This window comes from Macaca thibetana, chromosome 3, assembly GCF_024542745.1.
Source record: "Macaca thibetana thibetana isolate TM-01 chromosome 3, ASM2454274v1, whole genome shotgun sequence".
Classification (NCBI taxonomy): Eukaryota; Metazoa; Chordata; class Mammalia; order Primates; family Cercopithecidae; genus Macaca; species Macaca thibetana.
The window spans coordinates 95,319,504-95,339,519 of record NC_065580.1 but is presented as its reverse complement, the minus strand read 5'-3'; the positions used below and the strand labels follow the sequence as shown (position 1 = coordinate 95,339,519).

General features: G+C 40.6%; 1 protein-coding gene across 5 annotated transcripts in view; it reads left to right on the top strand.

Moving 5' to 3' along the window:
• OSBPL3 (oxysterol binding protein like 3) overlaps positions 1–20,016 on the top strand; it is a 184,474-nt gene that overhangs the window by 80,776 nt on the left and 83,682 nt on the right. For all 5 annotated transcript variants that reach the window (XM_050785414.1, XM_050785413.1, XM_050785417.1 and 2 more), the window contains exon 2: positions 6,776–7,020. In XM_050785414.1, the coding sequence (XP_050641371.1) occupies positions 6,925–7,020 (96 nt within the window). In that variant the 5' untranslated portion in view covers positions 6,776–6,924. The remainder of the gene's footprint in view (positions 1–6,775; positions 7,021–20,016) is intronic.

Here is a 20,016-nt window from a genome sequence, read left to right as displayed (position 1 = left end):
ACAAACTGTCTAGAATAGATTAAAAAAGAAAGAATGAAATGGAGTGCCTTGTTTCTGTCACAGAAAGTGGTCAAGCAGTGATGATCTCGCTGTGTTATAGAAGGAGTTCTTGCTTTGTTTAAGTCAGAGGTTGGGCTAGAATTCATTGTTAGGCTCCATAATTCTGTCTAATGACTGATGTTATAGCGCTTGTTGTTTTGTTTACTCAGTGATGACAAATAAATGTTTCCAGCGTAAACTGACAGCCAGATACCATTATCCAGCTTTTTGTCTCATGGAAGCTGCACACTTCAAATATGCATCCAGGTGCATTTCATTTGCTGGATTGGGCTCTGAGCAATCTGATCTCCCCTGAAGAAGTAGATTGTGAAGGCCATGGATGGAGCAGGGAATAGAAATGGATACTCTGTTTGAATGTGCCAGAGTAAGCATTTGAGTCTTTAGGCCTCTTGACTCCTGTCTTGCCAAAAGTCAGAATAAGATACCAAAATAAAAAAAAAAAGGTTTGTGGAGGAATGTTTGACTTTAAGGAAGTGACTTGTGTGGACACTGAGCCTTAGTACTCATCTCCCAGAAACAGTCAGGTATTGGTGCCCTTGGATCAGACCAGCGGTTCAGATAGTTCGGACACATGGACAGCACTTTAGAGGTCCAGGATCACCAATTGGTATCTGAAGTTGTTGTGATTAGAACCTGCTTCCAGAAACTTCTGATGCTGAATCTCTGGTCTGTTGTGCTTAAAGCCAAGTAACCAAAGCCCTGCTTTTGACCATGTAACATTTTTGAAATCAGGATGTTTCAGAGGGTACCATTTGTAAAAAGATGCATATCTAGGATTTGAATAATTTTATTTTACTGAAGACCAGAAATAGATATCTCACTTTAAAAATTCCTAGTATTAATTCAGGACATAATTTCTTTATATATTTTACTGGGAAATTGCAAACTATTTGGAATTACATGCCATCTGGCCTTCGTGAAAGTCGTTTCCAACTATGGAAGCAAAATCTGTTTCTCAAGCAAAACATGGCCAAGTGTCTGAGTGCAGGCCCCCAGGCCTGATGGATTAATAAGTAGCTGTGTTATATGCCCCTCTTTGCAATCTACCAGATAATATTGCTTTTTTGGAGAGCTAGTGGTGATGAATTCTGTGGCTTTTATTTTTCTGCATTTATGTCTTCTTCCAAAGTAAGCACACTGCTTTAATGATTTAACACTAGTCTGTTCACACTCACGTTACGGATTTTGGGAGATGTTAATATGTTGAAGGACACACGTTTTAAGATTCTGTCATCTTTATTTGTTTGTAGTTGAAGGAGGGGTAGAGCTTCTTACCTTGTGCTGCACCTGCCACTTTCAGGAAGCCAGGAGAGAGGAGGCAATGAGCCTTTACATCTGCTGAGTGTCTATTCTATTCTAAAGCCAGACATTGTATCCTCATTTTCTTATTTAATCCTTCTAATTTTCCTTCCTTCTCTCCTTCCCTCCCTCCCTTCCTTCCACCCTTCCCTCCTTTCCCTCTCTCCTCTCAGGCTGGAGTGCAGTGGTGCAATCTCAGTTCACTGCAACCTCTGCCTCCCAGGTTCAGGCAGTTCTCCTGCCTCAGCCTCCTGAGTAGCTGAGACTACAGGCATGCACCACCATGCTCTGCTAATTTTGGTATTTTTAGTAGAGATGGGGTTTTACCATGTTGGCCAGGCTGGTCTTGAACTCCTGACCTCAAGTAATCCAGTCGCGTCCATCTCCTAAATTGCTGCGATTATAGGCGTGAGCCACTGCATGTGGCCAAATCCTTCTAATTTTCTGAGGTGGCTATTATTATTCCTCATTTTATACAAGAAAAAATAGAAATCAGAGAGCTTAATACATTTGTCAAGGTGTACAGAGTTTGTAATAAGGAAAACCAATTCAAACCTAGGTCTGACTCCTTCCAGCGCACGTATATTGTATGTAATGTCACCTTTACGTCTTTTCCCAAATTGTGTCATCTTTTCTAAGTCAAACCTACTAACATGAGTCTTAAAATCAGCCTTTGTTGCCAAAATACTTGACAGTACATTGGTCATTTATTCTTCCCCATTCTGGGTAGAAATCAGAGTTCTCTTTTCCTAATGGAAGCCCCAGGACAGCTTATGTTTGCATGTCATATGTCCATTTGACTTTTCACCAAAACACTAGTGTTTCACACAGTCCTGACCCATTGGCTTCTCAAAGGTGGGTGTCAGTGGTGAGAGACGATGAAGCTCATCTCAGAGGCACAAACAGGGCATTTTTGAACTGACCCAAGTGCATCTGGTATTTGACACCTGTTGGATTTGGTGGCCTCTGTGATTTAGATGAAGGGGAGGGCCATAAGTTCTCTCCTCCTCAACCTCACCACCAGGTAGTTTGTTGAAACAAAAGCAGATCCCAGACTGAATTCTGTCACACATCAAATACTGACATTAGGCAGAATGTACCAAAGTAGCCATAAAACCTGTTCCTGTAAGCTGAGGAAGTCCTAGCTCTCCATCCTTAAGGTATGTTGACAAGTACTTGCAGGAGAGATTTACTCAGGGACAGCAGTCTGCAAAAAGATCAGCTCCAGGGGACCAAGAAGCCTTCTTGGCAGGCTGTAAATGTTCTATTTTTTTTTTATCCAGCTGATGATTATTTGAGTATTTGCAAGCATAACATTCTGTATGTGCACTTAAGATTTGTGCCCTTTAGTATATCTGTTATTTCTCAGTACAAAATAAAGTGGAAATAAATGTTTGCCCTTAAATTATTCACAGTCTGTGAGCAGGGAAATTATCATATATTGTTCAAACCCATAAACCCTTTGAATTAGAGGTTTTCCATGGAAGGGTCTCCCGGGGGGAGTGAAAGCACTCAGGGGTCTTTCATATGCGCCGTCCTGCCGAGGCCTCCTCTCTGGTGACCCCAGCCCATCCCTGTGGTATCCCCTAGAGTGGACACAGTAGTTGCCTCCATTCAAGTGACCATCTTGGCACCTGGGATACTTTAGTCTTGGGCTACTGCTGCCTTCTTTCTTTATTCTTCCCTGTTTTAAGTAGAGTCATGCATCGCTTATGATAGGAAACACTGTGAGAAATGTAACAGGCAATTTCATCTTTGTTGTGGGAACATCATAGAGTATACCTAGCAAACCTGGATAGCAGAGCCTGCTACACACCTGGGCTATGTGGTACGGCTTACTGCTTCCAGGCTACAAACCTGTACGGCGTGATACTGTCCTGAATACTGCAGGCAGCAGTAATACAATCTAAGGACTTGTGTAATAAACATAGAGAAAGTACAGGGAATTATAATCTTACGGGACCACCAGCGTATATGTGGGCTGTCACTGACTGAAACCCTATGATGTGGTATGCGACTATATATCCTTCTCTTGGAATTTGACTTCTTTTACTTTTTAGGCCGCTTTTGGTGGCTTTAACCAAATTCCTGATGAGGCTAGGCAGGAAGGTTCTGGGGATGAAATAGATGTATTTCCCTGGGCAACAATCCCAGACTCCACCCTGGGGCGGGGCATGGGAGGGGCTGCAGGTCCCCTCTCTTTCTTTCCCAGAAGGGGAAAGGAGACAGGAGTAAGGATCACCAGGGGGTCGTGCTGGCAGAGCCCTTAGCTCTAAGTGCCAACTTTGATAACTATTGGATTTGGCCTAGTAAGCCCTGGCTGTTGCCTCCCAGGTAAAATTCTGCAGGACAAAGAGATAAAGATGACTCGGTATCAGCTGCCTCTAGGACAGGGTTGTGGTGTTTCTGCTTTGGCCGTTGTAGAATTCCTGTGACTTTCATTTATTGCCCACGTTTCTTTCCCTTTACATTGCACACACATCCCTCTCATCCCAGACTCTCGTTTAACAGAACCTCAGCCTTAAAGAAAAAACAAAAACAAAGCTTGTACACACACACACAAACCCTCCGCTAGTATGCCTAATCTACTGTGGAATCTGTTGCCATAGCAGCAGGGAGCGGCTGCCCCCTCCCCTCCCCAAGCACAGACACACACTTCATCATGGGGCTCCCATCACGTTTTTAATTTTTTTTCTCTTTCTCAAACAGCAACAGCCAACACTGCTTTTCCACAAACTATTAATATATCTTTATAGTACTCTCTTGGTACTTTTTAGACTGCATTTGCTTCTAACTTCAGGTACACCTAGTCATGCGCCCATAAGTAAGGCTAATTTTATGAAGAGGCTGGTGCTGGTTTGCTTTTAGTCTTACTTATTATTGGATCCAATACTAAATGAATAAAGAGCTTTTGGGAGTTATCTAAAAGTAACATGGGAATTGAGCTCTATGGCTCTGGGCACCTTAATTTCATTTTCTGAGATTTTGTATTTCTTTTCATTGTTTTGATTTTAGCTTATTGCTTTAACATACTCTTTTTTATTTTTAAAGAACTAAGTGTTAATGAAGGCATAGGAAAGAGTATATGATAATTAGCCAAGTTTGATATCATAGTTAACTAGCAGGTTCCTAGACAAATATATGATACTCTTCTTTTTATAATTAGACCATGTGAACATTAATAATGGAATGGGTTGGATTTTTTTTTTTTTTTAATGTTAACATGCTTAAGAAAGCTGTAGAATTTACTTGAACTTAGTGTGTTAAATAAAGTCCTGGTTTTCTGAAGCCAAAACCAAACATGTTAGTTACTCTTAACCCAGGGCTGTGGGAGAAGCCAGTGATTCTAGGCCCACATTTCTCCTCTTTGAGAACTAGAAACCCCTCCATCAGGGCAAGACTCCCAAAGAGCTGCAGGTGGCAGTCCAGCTGAGTGCTTGTAGAGGGCGCCTCCCCACCCTGTCCCCCCACCACCCTGCCCCCCACCACCCTTCTCAGTCTCCTTCCCCATCACAGACACTGTGCCATCTTGGAAGTGGATACTGTGCTATAGGAGGGAATGAGATTTTTGCCTCTTCAGAGCTTGATACCTCCCTCCTGATTCTTTTTAGTCCAGCTCCCCAGGTCTCTTAGGTCTCAGAGATGGAGCAACAGCTGTTATCCTCAGACCTGGTCACCAGGGAGGGATGTGCTCATTTCCAGCAACGTAGTTAAGGGGCTGGGAAAAACTAATTAAGCCTCTTGGCAGCTATGTGATTGGGCAAGTTCCCTAACCTCTTAGAGACTCAGTTTTCTTCTCCATAAAATAGTGATGATACTCCACTTCCGTCAGGCTGTTGATTAAATGAGACAATGCTTGTGGGAATCCTTACTATAGTGCTGGGCAGTAATTTGTATATACTCAATGAATGATCATCCCTTTTCTTTAAATATGCTCATAGATGATATGGAAAATTCTACTTTACCCTCCACGGTTATTTGTCATATCATGTTGTAGTTTTTAAAGATTTTTCCAAAAACCTTTGAGAGAACAAATCCTCTACCCCACTCCCAAAAAACCAGGAAGAACTTTTAAAAAGTTGTAATAAAATATACATAAAATTCACATTTTTAACCATCTTCAAATGTACAATTTAGTGACATTTAGTACATTCACAGTGTTGTACACCCATCACTGCTAGCTGGTTCCAGAACTTTCTTCTTCTTCTTTTTTTTTTTCTTTTGAGTCAAGAGTTCCTCTGTCACCCAGGCTGGAGTGGAGTGGCGTGATTTTCGCTTACTGCAGCCTCCACCCACCCAGGTTCAAGCGATTCTCCTACCTCAGCCTCCTGAGTAGCTGGGATTATAGGCACCCACTACCATGCCTGGCTAATTTTTGTATTTTTAATAGAGACAGAGTTTCGCCATGTTGGCCAGGCTGATTTCGAAATCCTGACCTCAGGTAATCCGCCCACCTCAGCCTCCCAAAGCGTTGGGATTACAGGCATGAGCCCCTGAGCCTGGCCTAGTTCCAGAACATTCTTATCACACCAAAAAGAAACTCTGTAGCCCTTAAGCAATCGCCCTACTCTCCCCCTAGTAACCACTAATTACTGGCCTTCTGTCTCTATGGATTTGCCAACTTTGGATATTTCATATGGAAACATACAATGTTTGTTTTTTTTGTGTCTGGGTTATTTGACTTAGCCTAATGTTGTCAAGGTTCATTGATGTTATAGCATGTATCAGTACTTCATTCCTTTTAATATCTGGATAATATTCCATTGTATGTATATACCAGATTTTGTTTATCCATTCATCAGTTGATGGACATTTGGGTTCTTTCCACCTTTGACTATCATGAATAACATTGCTATGAACATGGGTCTACAACTTTTTGAGCACCTGTTTTCACTTCTTTTGGATCTATACCTAGGATTGGAATTACTGGATCATATGATAATTCTGTGTTTAAATTTTTGAGAAATAGAACAGCTACCAAACTGTTTTCCACCATGGCTATGCCATTTTACATTTCCACCAGCAATGTCTGAGGGTTCCAATTTCTCTGCACTCTTTCCAACACTAGTTATTTCCCATTAAAAAAATTATTATTATAGCTATCACAGTGGGTGTGAACTGGTGTCTTACTGTGTTTTAAGATTTTTTTATAGTACTGATTTTGTATGTGTCTGGACTCAAATTTCTATATCGATGTTCTTAAGCCTGCCATATTGCAAAGCTACATGAAAAACCACCTATACAAAATTCCGAACAAGAGAATGGTGTAAAGCTTCTTTTCCTTCTTGGCCCCTGCTATAGCTAAACATCATGACTCTGTAATCTGTAGTATGTTTAAGCCACTTGCAGACAATTTGTGGCAAATTAGAGATGATATCTGATGCCTCTGACCTTCTTTCTAATTTCTCTTTTTTAGGTTTTAGGGTTTCCTTTGGGTCACCCGAAATGTTTTTTAAACACTTTGGATAAGAACTAAACCACCTGCCACTGGGGACTTCCATACTCTCGGCTCCCTTATCATCTGATGGCATTTTGACTGTCTTGAGGCCAAGTGACTTGCTGTCCATGATGAGTGATGAGAAGAACCTTGGTGTGTCCCAAAAGTTGGTGTCACCTTCAAGGAGCACAAGTAGCTGCTCTTCCAAGCAAGGAAGTCGACAGGTAAAGTTTAACTCATGCAAATTTTAATATGCAAATATAAGCCATCAAGTTTGCTGGTTAAAATGCACACATTTACTTGGGAAATCCTACTTCTCAGTTTAAGAGCATTTACTTTTGGTTATCTCTTGACTGTGTGAGGAGAGTAAATTCTGTATAATTTTAATAATGTGTGCCTACCAGGTGGGAAGAACTGCATTTGGTTCTTCGTGTAATTTTGTTTAATTCTTGCAACTGTCCTCCAGTGTAGATATTAACATCTCCATTTTCCCCATGAGGAAGCTGACTCAGACTGACCAGGTTACTTGCCCAAGGACACACGGCTAGTAAGGAGCAAACAAAGAACCAAAGCTCAGTCTGTTTGGCTTCAGAGCCCACACTTTGCTTTATATCCTGCTAAGCAAAACAAAAAAACCATCCATCATTTTTCAAGTAATTATAATATCCACCCCAACTTTCTTCCCTTCATCACACCTTTTGTGGCAGCTTGTAACCACAGATTGCCCTGCTAGTAGCTTCGAGTCTCACTTGCTTTAATATCTGTAATGGATGAGGGAACCTAATCTACAGAAAAATTGTCCAAAGGAATTAAGTAGGAGGAAGAAAGAATTGAAACAAAGGACTGAATAATTAACTCCTAAATAACTGTTGGGTAATTATATATTGTTTCTTGGTTTCCTTTCTAATGAATCTTTGTTGGCAGAATTTGCTGGTTTTAGATCAGTGGCAGTAAATGCGCATTAATCATTATAATTCTTCCCCCAGCAGTTAGGTGGTGAGAGAATGAGCTGTCAGAAAGCTGAATTTATGACCAAAGTGGTCTGTGAGCCTTTTCAGCACCTGCTGGCTCTGTTGGCATTTCCTTTTCCTCATGGGAAGTGCTGGCCTGAGAAATCACCCAGAGTCTTTGGTTCCAGAATTGGAAGCAGCAATTAAATAACTCCCACCTCAGTCACATCTACACATTTGGGGTCTCTCAGACTGAGCGTTGCCTGGGATAAGGAGCTTTGCCACCCATGAATCTGTGATGCCAGGAAAATTAGATTTTGCCACAGGTCTGACATTTGGGAAGCCTTCCAGGATCTCCCCTGAGGGGTTAAGAAGGAGAATTTTGTCAGCACTGTCATCGGTTCCTTCTGGGATTAAAAAAAAAAAAAAGAAAAGACTAAAATTAGTCATTGGCTAATGCATCATGGCTCCCTGGAGTTCTGTTTCATGAGGTTCACTGTGCTTGTCCTCTTTGTCAGCTTTCCACAGGAGTATTTTTCTCCCTAAGCCAAAACTCTGGTTGGGGTTAAAACAGCATGTGGTATATCCCCTACCTGTGCCATCTTCCTTACACCCAGGGATTGTTATGTCCTTCTTTGATAAAGGGGGAGAACATGATTCCTTTAAGTAGCAGGTGGTGATTACACCATAGGAATTGGAACAGTACAATGAAATTCTCAGATCAAATACTACGGAAACTTTTTTCAGTGTGTTATTTGGAATTGACTGGGTTTTCACAAAGCTTTTTTGGAAGTTACATCATAAAGGGTAAGAGGAATGTGCTTTATGCCTCAACTTTTTTCTGACTTGGAATTCCTGGTCAATCAGTCAGTCATTCATCAAATGGTCATCTTTTATATTTAGGGTCTCCTGCTTTAATATGCATATAATGTGGCTTTATAAATGGAGACACTTCTATTTCCTCTGTGGCAAAGAAGGTGGAGAATTTAATAAGTTTATTTCAACTTCAGCCTGTGGTTATAAAGCCCCTGTTTTATTTCCAGAGGTCATTTTCTTAGTCCATCTGCTTTCTCATCCTTCTGTCGAAGAAAGGTGTTCTGTCCCAGGGTATGCGTTTCCATTCATGTGGTCCACTTTGGCCCCCCATACCCACTCTGCCTTCGCAAACTGGCCCAAGATTGTGCTTCAGTCTTTAAAGGTGCTACAGAGGTGCAGGAACCTTTGAAGCTCTCCTCCCTTAGGGCACACAGCCATCTCCGATGGTCTGTCAGTTGCTAAATATAAGGATGACACTGTGTTTCTAGTCACGTCACTGAAGAGTACCAGTTAAACACTTAAAACTTCAAGATTTACATAGTAAGAAATTTAATTAGAGGAATAAGAAATATAACTAAAGATAATCTGTGCCAATACCTACTTGTATTTCAAACACTAGTTTAAAGTCATTTTCAAATTGCTCTCTTCCTTTCATCTTAAGGGGATACATCTGATGTTGATTTTATTGGTCATTTTTCTTAGTGCTAGTTTTTCTCATGTGCTTTGGAATTGCAGCTTAGAGCTTCATCTAGAGATTGCTTCCCGTGTATTCTTTCTCTGCGCTCACCCTGACCCATCTAGGGATTTGCTATTGCCAACTTTCCACCTCTCAGGACTCCAGTGCAGAGTCAAGTCTAATATTTGCAGCAGGGGCCTGCTGTTCCATGATGATGATGGAATACCTGGGACCCGGCACCAAGCCCCAGAGAGCATAGCCCAGTGCCTGGCTGTGAGGCTATGTCTCCCTCCTCACCTCTCCCTGGGCAAGCAGAGTTTTAAAGCTCTCTTTCATTGTGGTGTGGGGGCTTCCCCCTCCACAGTTTCAGATTTCCAGCAGCGAGCCTGGCTCAAGTCCCAGCCTTTTCCTGATGACATTTTTCACCCCATTATAATGCCCACAGAAACAGGCTAATGGACACCTCTGTCTACAGTATACTTTACATTTCTGTTTGGTTCTGATCCATGGAGATACTTAATCTTTTTTTGCCACATTATTCTTTTTTTTCAGGTTTGTTGAGGTAATAAATGACAAATGAAAGTTGTATATATTTATGGTGTATAATGTGATGTTTTGATACATGTACGCATTCGGAAGTGATTACCCATTATCAAGCTAATTAACATACCCATCACCCCCCATAGTTATTTTTGTGTGTATGTGTGGTAAGAACATTTAAGATCTACTCTTATAGCCAATTTCAAGTAAATAATGCAGTATTATTAACTATAGTCACCATGGTGTTACATTAGATCCCCAGAACTTACCATTCTATCATCTGTTTCTATAAGTTTGACTTTTTTAGATTCCACATGTAAGTGAAATCATGCAGTATTTTTCTTTCTGTGCTTGGTTTATTTCACTTAGCATAATGTCCTCCGGGTTCATCCATGTGATTGCAAATGACAAGATTTCTTTCTTTTTTAAGGCTGAATAGTAGTCCACTGCATAAGTATATATACCACATTTTCTTTGGAAATATTTAATCTTGTTTTTTATCGCACAGACAAAAAAGAGCCCTACGTGTTTATAACTTTGTATATTTTTGCCATATTTGGAGTAAGGGTGGCATTTTGTATATTTTTGCCATATTTGGAGTGAGGGTGGCATTTTGTATGTTTTTGCCGTATTTGGAGAGTGGCAATAGGGAAGGGGCACTAAATGCATGAACTTAAAACACCATCTTAGCTGGAAGACATGGTTTTTTAAAGTCATTTTTACTTAAATTCTCATCCAGTATTGCCAGGTGACCTTGAGAGAGTCTGTACTCCAGCCACAGTAGCTTGCTTTCTCTTTCTGGAGCTGAATTTTCTCTTGTCCTTGTTTCTTGAACTGAGCTTAAACTTGAACCTGGTCTTCCTATCTCAGACCTATTCATATAAAATCTCATGGAGCTATATGTTTATGTATTGATATTCTCCTACCTATATATCTATGTTGAAAGAGCTTGCTTCCTTGAAGGAGAAAATGATTGAGAACTAGGTGTTTTCATTTTTATATCTGACCTAAGACAAAATGTACAACTTAGGGCCATAAAAACCCTAGGAGGAGGGTTCTATCATCTTTTAACTTAAGTGTTGGGGCTCCTGAGATTTTAAAAACAGTAAGCCTCACTTTGCCAGTACGAAAACAACCTGTCAATAAAATCTCTTCAAGATAATTTGAGGAGAAAGGTATGCATAGTGATTAGAACATTAACTCTCCAATCTTGGGTCTACCCATTAATTGGTTCTATGACCTTAAACTCTCCAAGCCTCAGTTTTTTCATCAATAAAATTGGAATAATAATAGTTCTTTTCTCATAGCATTGTGGTAAGGATGAAAAATAAGTACTTATTCCAGGGTCAGACTCAGGATAGGTGCTGAGTAAATGTAAACGTTTGTATGTTTTTATCATTATAGTTAACATTAGTTTGACCTTCATTCTTATTTGTGAAAGTCCTAAATGCTCATAGTGAATAGTTCTAGCTTTTTTTCTCCCAGGAACTTTTACAGGATCATACATGTATCCACTCATACCTTTTTAGTGTTATACAAAAGCCCACTAAAATATACACTGTACATGTGAATATATACTTTTAAAATAAAAAGTGCTTTACTCCACGCATTAACAAAATGCTTTTGTGAAGAATACAATAGAATGTTTAATAATTGGGCTACATTTGACATCTTTAGGCATAACCTATACCTAAAACAAGTGAAAACAGTTGATGAATTCTTACCCCATTCTGCTAAGCCGTGTCCTTGCTTGGGTGGTAAGTGATTTTCCCCTCTCGCCCCCTATGCCAGCGTCTATCTCTTGGTAGTAGCTGCACAGAGCATTGTGTTAAGAAGGACTTTGCAGCTGAGTCTGCATTCAGGGGAAAGATTACCATATTTTTAGCTGTGACTTCTGGGCATAAGGCAGGGAGAGCACAGCATGGGCCCTGTGTTTGTCACCCCTTAGTGACAGAGAAGAGTTGAAATCAAGAGCTCTCTGTTGCAATCTTTATAATGTGTTATTGGATGAACTTCAGGTAACCGTAGGTTGTCTCAGTTCTCCATTCATAAAAAGGAGGAAAAACTCTCCTCCCGCCTTTTCCCCTGGAATGCAGTAAGAGAACATTGAGTGTTTTCAGTGGCTAAAAGACATTGAAAGTCTTTGGAGAAAAGTCCTCTGTAAATTCAAGAAACTGGTATAATTACAGATAAGCTGCCTTTACTTTGGCCAGTTCTGGAAGCAGAACTCACATGACCTTGTTTTAAGAACCCTGACACTCTGCAGAATTGGTTCTTTTTGAAGTAGATCACTTTTCAGATATCATGCCTTCACTATAGAGGAATCTCCTTTTCTTGTAGGAACTAAAGGCACCCTGCTTATTTGAAAAAAAAAAAAAAAAGGTTGTTGGTCCCTCCTGACTTTCTTAATCATACCCTATTATTTGTAGAGTTCTAAGTGGATCTTCAATGTTCTTCCTCATCCCAGGTTTTGGCTCCACTATTCCTTTAGCTAGAATGATCATATGAAACCTTACTACCCTTTTGAATTATGTCATTTCCTTAGCAATAATTTTTATTTATTGCTTTAAGATTTTTAAATGATTTTTATAAAAACAAGATTTGCTCATTGTAGATTATTTACAAAGTAAATGTGAATTGCTATGCTTTAATTAACTTATTTTTAAATGGCTGCTGATAGGTCACATAAAATGCCTGAAAATGACCGTGGTTTGTGGAAGTCATTGGTGTCATTGTCAGATGGTTTCCTTGCAGTCCTGGGGGTGAAAGGCTGATTAGTGTTGATTCGTGAGAGACTAGGAACAGAGGAGTAGAACAGCCCAGTTCTACCAGGCCCCTCGACAGGATTTGAGAGAGGCCGTCACACATGTTCTGGTTTGGAACCTTGAGCTTGGCTAATACCATGCTTAACACTGCCATTGTCTCTCCTCTTTCAGTTGCTTCATTGGTTAAAAAAGTGTATGGTTCTTTAAGTACTGGGTCCTGTGTATACATCCTTTTATTTCTCATAGCACCTAGGACAGGGCTTTGCACGTAGAAGATACAAATCGTCGGACTGAATTTATTGAAAACCAGCGACAAATATCCTTCTATTGGGGCAGGTGAGAATGTATGGCCAGGTATACATGGAGAACATGCGGGAGCAAAAAGCCCACAGATTCTTAAGCTCCCTACTCCAGTGACAGTTGTGAGGATCTATAATAAAATAAAGAAGGGCTTCCCCATTGATTTTATTCTGGCAAATGATAGCATCCATAAATGTTCTTCTATACCTGCGGTCTGTGAAGGAACTACTCTATTGAACGTCTGGAACAAAAGTAAAGATGCTGGCTCTAGAAACTGATGCGTGTTCTCACCGGCTTTGCTTTTTGCCTGCTGGATAACCTTGCCATATTTTTTAACACATTCTGGGTCTCAGCTTTTTAGCTGTGAAGTTTGGATAATTTTGCTTACTTTTGAGAACTAAATGAAACAGTAAATAAGAAGCATCTAGACTAGCACATGGGAAACATTCAGTAAATGTAGATTAAATTAATGAATGAATTTAATCATTCATTCATGCAGTTGCTCGGTAGAATTAGGTTAGGGTTAGAATTAATCATTCATTCCTGCAGTTGCTCAGTAGAAAGATTACCATTCACAAAGTCTTGTAGATACGTTAAGTGGGTTAAGGAATATCTAAGTGGGAGGGAGAATTGCTATTTTAAAATGTGTAAAATATGAGTAGTTGCAATTTCCTCTTATCTTTTTCCCACTGCCCCCTTATATTTCCTTTCTAGAACTTTCAAAGTAACACATTCCAGAGACCAGATTAGCTTGATAAAGATGACTGAATATGCTTTGTCTTTATCAAAAGAGTCCTATAGCCTTGAATTTTATTTCTTCAACCAATATCTATTGAGAGCCTGTTACTAAAAGGCCCTGAGCAGGGATATATGAAGCTATGAAGGACAGGACAGCTGAACAGTTCAGCATAAATAAGAGATCAACTCTGACTGGAAAGACTATGGGTTGTAAAGAGAGCACAGCCTCTATTCATTTTTAAAGTGTATTGTTAGCATTTGGCATAGAAGTTAGCAGTAGAGAGTAAATCCTGTCAAAATAATTGACAAGTGCTTCACTCATGATTGCAGGGGTTTTGAAATGGAGAGATCTATTGCTAGGTAAGTTTCCATACAATTATGCAATTCACTCGTGTCACCCTGCTAATCTACAGTGACTTGAACTCTCCTAGGGTCACCCAATGAGAGCTTATTTATGCAGGGTATTAGATTATGCTGCACTCCAGGGAGCCCAGCCTGGCTGGGCTCAGGGCTGGAACTCATAAAACAGGTGAGTGGAATAGGGAAGAACTTGCCAAGGAGGGAAAAGAGAATTAACACTTTAATGTCCAGGTGTTATTTCAGCTGTCTGGGTATTAAAAATGCTTAGTCCCATTTCTTTCTCTTTTTTTGAGACGGAGTCTCACTCTGTTGCCTATGGTGGAATACAGTGCTGCAATCTCGGCTCACTGCAACCTCTGCCTCCTGGGTTCAAGCGATTCTCCTGCCTCAGCCTCCTGAGTAACTGGGACTACAGGTGTGCTCCTGTAGTGCCACCATGCCTTCAGGTGATCCGCCCTCTTTGGCCTCCCAAAGTGCTAGGATTACAAGTGTGAGCTACTGCGCTCGGCCCCATTTATTTCTTTTAATTTCATAATGTCTTTAGAGATACTATGATTTAGTATCTCTAAATTTATTTCAGTATTCAGTACAGGCTGAATAAACACCACAAGACAGTCCAGTCAAGGAGGAGGGACCTTGGAAGCATCGTGGTTGTCTCACATTGTTCTGTGATGATCATAGAAGAGGAGAGGCAGTGAGCATGAACTCTGGAGCCAGATGGCCAGTGTTTGAATCTCCAGCTGTTTATAAGCTGTTTGATCTCAAAGTTAATACCCTCTCTGTGCCTTGTTTTCTTATTAGGTGTAAATTGCTTAGTTTGAGGAGAGCATGTAGTAGGAAGTGCTATATAAGTGTTTGACAAATAAACATAGCCTTTTGTGAGCAGTGGAGTCCTGGGAGCCCTTAGGCAGTGTCACAGCTGCTTCCCTGCTTCTTTCCAGCTGGGAGGCGGGTGGCACAGTACAGGGGCAGGCAGCTTGGCTTGTGTCTAGGCTGCTCTCAGAGGAAGACTCAGCATGGGACACTCCAAGTGAAAACTCTCCGATAGCATCTTCACAGCTCATAATATCCTTTCATGCTACCCTTTGGAGTCTCAGCACAACTCAGTGAGGTCTGTAATGTTTCCCCCACTGTGGAAAGGAAATACGGCCCAGAGATATTAACTGATTTGTTTGGAGTCCCATGGCTAATAAATGGTAGGGGACCAGGCAACCAACTATTTGGAGAGCACTGGGTTTCTTTAGATGCTAGAAGGCTTCTTCAGAAGTTTATTCAAGTTCCATGCCTTATGTACAAATGGTTGTTATTTAAACAAGCCTCCATCAGCGCACATCTTTATGAATGCAGGGCCAAGAGGAACGTGGATGATTGAAGTAGCCTTAGGGTCGCCGTTTGCCTGGAGCTGTTTTTTTTTTTTTTTTTTTTTCTTTTTCTTTTTCTAGTGGACCCCACTGAGAGAAATAATTAACTGTATATTTCTTATAGTTTTCTAGATTCTCATTTTCTGGGCCTTTTACTTCTCCTCCTTACTGCTGACCTTTTAGCCACCCCTATGGTTATGACATACCTCAAAGGTAGGAAGGCTGAAGAAATAAGACTGAGTTCTCAATATATTCCCACTCAGAGTAAGTCTTATAAGAAACAAACAAACATTTGATATCAGAAGAGGTTAAAGTATCAGCTCAAATGACATATTTGAGTTGTCAGGACTTCTTTGTTCCTCTCCACACCCACAGATGACAGACTGTCAGCTGCATTCCACACTCTGAAGATCACGAGAAACTGTACTCTTAAAACACTTCTGGAAAGTTGCTGAACCGTCTGTATTCTGCAATTCTGGAATAATCACAGCAAATATATTTGGGTGAGATTTAGAAATATTACTTTGATGAAAACTACATGGAATGCCTTAAGAAAATAAATATATTTATTCATGGTTGGGAGTGGGCACATTTAAGATGCAGGAAGGCAGAACCCTGGCCCACATGCTCCGGTTGAGAGCACAGCGTAGCAGCTGTACAAGGTAATGGAATGTTCTCAAGAAGCTGTTGATGCAAATGTAAACTAAACTGACCGATTCAACAGCTCTTTCCTGGGGAGGGGAAAGTCTACTTCAGTAATTTGATAGTATGAAAAAACTAAAGGTCCAGAAGTGACAGTGTGAGAAGTAGGACAGAGGCACAACAGAATACTTCGCTAGTGTCATCTGACATTGCTCTAAAACCTACACCCTGGCCCTACCATCGAGTTCAGCTGTGTTTTCCACTGCATCTGTACACAAGCCCACATCACCATCTAAATCACCTCCTCTCTGTTCCTACTTCAGATGAATCACATTCCTGGCACATCTTGGCCCAGTGGTCCCTGGTGCCCTGTGTAGTGAGTTGAATCATCAAAAAACATGTTCACTTCCTACTTAATTAAACTAAAGTTACTGCACAGCAAAAGAAATAATAAACAGTGAACAGACAACCTGCAAAATGGGAGAAAATATTTGCAAACTATGCATCCAACAGGGAACTAATATCCAAAATATACAAGAAACTCAAACAGCTCAACCACAACAACAAAAAACAAATAATCTCATTAAAAAACAAGCAAAGAACATGAGTAGACATTTTTCAAAAGAAGACATGCAAGTGGCCAACAGGTATATGAAAAAATGTTCAACATAATCATCAGGGAAATGCAAATCAAAACCACAATGAGATACTATCTTGTATCAGTCAAATGACTATTAATACAAAGACAAAGAACAGCATGGTGGTGAAGATGCAGAAGAAAGGGAATTCTTTCACATTGTCAATGGGAATGTAAATTAGTAGAGCCTCATCAGAAAACAGTATGGAAATTTCTCAAAGAACTGAAAGAAGAACTACCATATGATCTACTGGGTATCTAACCAAAGGAAAAGAAATAAATATATCTAAAAGTTACCTGCACTCATATTTTTATTGTGGCAGTATTTACAATATCAGAGATATAAAATTAACCTGTTTCCATCAAGGATTGAATGGATAAGGAAAATATGATATGTACACACAATGGAATACTGTTGAGCCATCAAAAAGAGTGAAATCATGTATTTTGCAGCAACATGGATGGAACTGGACCAGGTCATTATCTTAAGTGAAGTAAGCCAGGCACAGAAAGACAAATATGACATGTTCTCATAAGTGCATGCTAAAAAATGTGTTTGGGCGGACATAGAAAGTGGAATGATCTAGATAACGGAGACCCAGAGGGTGAGGGTGGGGGAGGGAGGAGGAGGACGAGAAATTAGGTAATGAATACAATGTACATGGTGATGGATACCCTAAAAACCCTGACTTGACCACTATGCAAACTGTGTATGTAAGAAAATTGCACATATACCCTATAGATATGTACATTGTTTTAAAAGAACAAGATGTGTCCACATCCTAATGCTGGAACCTATGAATGTTACCACATTTGGAAAAAGGATCTTTACAGATGTAATTAATTTAAAGATTTGAGATGAGGAGGGCATCTCAGATTATCCAGGTGGGCCCTAAATTCACTGACAGATGTCATTATAAGAAACACGTTGGGGAGAAGACAGACATAGAGGAAAAGGTGATGTGATGGTGGAGGCAGAGATTGGAGTGATGCAGCTACAAGCCAAGGTATGCCATGGAATGCTGGCAGCCCCCAGAAACTGGGAGAGGCAAGGAATGAATGAATCCCCCTGAGATCCTCCAGAGGGAGCGTGGACCTGCCAACACTTTGATCTTGGACCTCTGGCCTCCAGAACTGCTAGAAAATAAATATCTGTTTATTTAAGCCACCAAAGTTTGTGACTGCTCATCAAGTTGGCCTCAAGAATCTAAGACACCCTGCTGCTTACTGTGTGTCAATTTTTCTGGGAGTCCCAGCTCAAGTAGATCTAGGCCTTGGAGATTATGTCTGTCTGAGCTCCTGCAGCAGGTTTGTGTGAATCTCCCATTTGACATTTACAAATTTTCAACATTGTGGTATCCCTTTTATTAACATTTGTAATGTAAGTTAGATTCTTGAGAGCCAGCACTTGATTTTACATCTTTGTATCTCTAGTTCCTGATAATGAGCTTTGGACCTTTGAGCAGGGACCACCCTATTAAAGAGAAGCTCCATTACAAACTGGACTATAACATACTTAGCACTAAAGTCATTCCTTCTTTGATTTGTAAAGTTCTCTGAGATCTTAGCATTGTCTCTAGGTTCTCATTATGAGAACCAGTTGTTGTGTAGCACTGTGAAAATAATACACTTCTGATTAGGATCAAGATAAAGAACAGTTTATTGTGCTAAACTTCTGCCACTTACTCCTGTGATTCTAAGTCATGTGTGTGTTGATTAGTCAGAATGTATCTCTACTTTGATTGCAAATTTCAGTTAGCTCTGAAAAAATAGTTTTGAGCACTCTGTGAGAGAGAACACTGTTCTCAGCTGGTGCTGTCCAGCAAAGCAGTGGGTCTTCTTGAAGAGTCATGAATGCCCTGTAGTTGGCATACAAAAGTATTATATCTGAGTGTAGAGTCTGTGATTCTCTTCTGTGCTCAGACACCAAAGGGCAGGGCTCTGTGACATGTCACTGAAAGTTTTTTTTAATTAAAAGGTAATAAAGGTAAAATATTAAAACAGTCCTGGGTGATATAAAAGGGAAAAATGTCTCGCCTCTGGCCCCAGTCCCATTCACACAGAAGCCTGCTTTGGAGTTTTTCTCCCCTCCACACATGGTATGTGCTCATGAGTTGGAGTCAGAAGACCTGGGTCCTGGTCCTCAGAAGCCCCTCACTCATTTTTGTGGCCCCAAACAAATCACTCAGCGTAGATTCCTCATCTCTAAATGAAAGAGCTGGGTAAATGACTTCCTCATTCTTTGTCACACGCTGAGACTTAAGTATTCCATGATGGTACAGGAAAGCCAATCGTCATGGTATACTTTGAAGGGAAGAGAAAAGCCCAGAAGAGACCCGTGAGTCACTTGGGTGGACAGAGCTATCTTGTCTTTATTGACTAAGCCGCAAGCATATGGAGGGCAGAAACATGCCCCTGGAGCAAAAGATAGACTCGTTCCGCTAGGGGAGAGAGTAGTGGGAGTGAGAGGCAGGAGTGGTAGGGGAGGGTCAGTAGGTGGCCCTGGATGGACTCAGCTAAGTGCTAGTGTGCTTCTAGGTGATCCTGTCCAAAGTGGACACTCAGCTGCGAGGTTCTGCGTGGGATCTCCAGACTCAGTCTGCAAATGGGTTCTGCCTCTTAATAGTTTGCGATCTTGCACAAACTAATTTGGAGTTTCAGTTTTCTCGTCTGTGAAATGAGGATAATAATAGTTTCATTACAGAATCACCACAAGGTACATCATATTAAGAAAATAGTAGTTGTCACTTTTATAACTATAACCACTACCACAATAGCAACTATAAAAACCCCATCACCACCGCAGTGGGCTGCATGGCCAGAGAGGAATGACATTTATGGGCTGGGTGTTTTCATCTTTAATAGTCCAAGAGACCCTGCTTACCGAACAGAGCATTAGGAGGAGAGAAAAATGCATAGAAGATGCTGTTTGTAGCTTTAAGGGGCTTGATACAATTAGGGGAATATTTAACAAATATTAATGATTTCCAAATATATCTGAGGGGCCTAAAAACATGCCAAAGTAATTGTAGCCATAAATGCTGAGTGAGTGATCAACAGCGTGGAAAAAGTCATATGTGCACTGAAGTGTTTTTGTTAATGCTGTTTTAACTATAAATCCATCTGTGGTCAATACAGTTGGAACGCGTTTTTCTCTTTGGAAACTCAGGATGGGAATGACCTCAGGTGGAGCCACTGACAGAACTGGCAGCCCACAGGGTTTTGTCTCCCTGTTGTCAGTATCAGCTGCTGGCAAGGACTGCTTTTCCTTCGCTTTCTCAAGGGTTCACCACAAAGACTGTGTGAATATTCTCCCATTATCCAAGTAATGAAGGCACCAGTGTTTTTGGTCTGTGGCTAGCCAGGTTATAAGACTCGAAACATTCTGGGGCCTGAATCATCTGGATATTCATTTCCCTAGCCCTGGCATGAGAT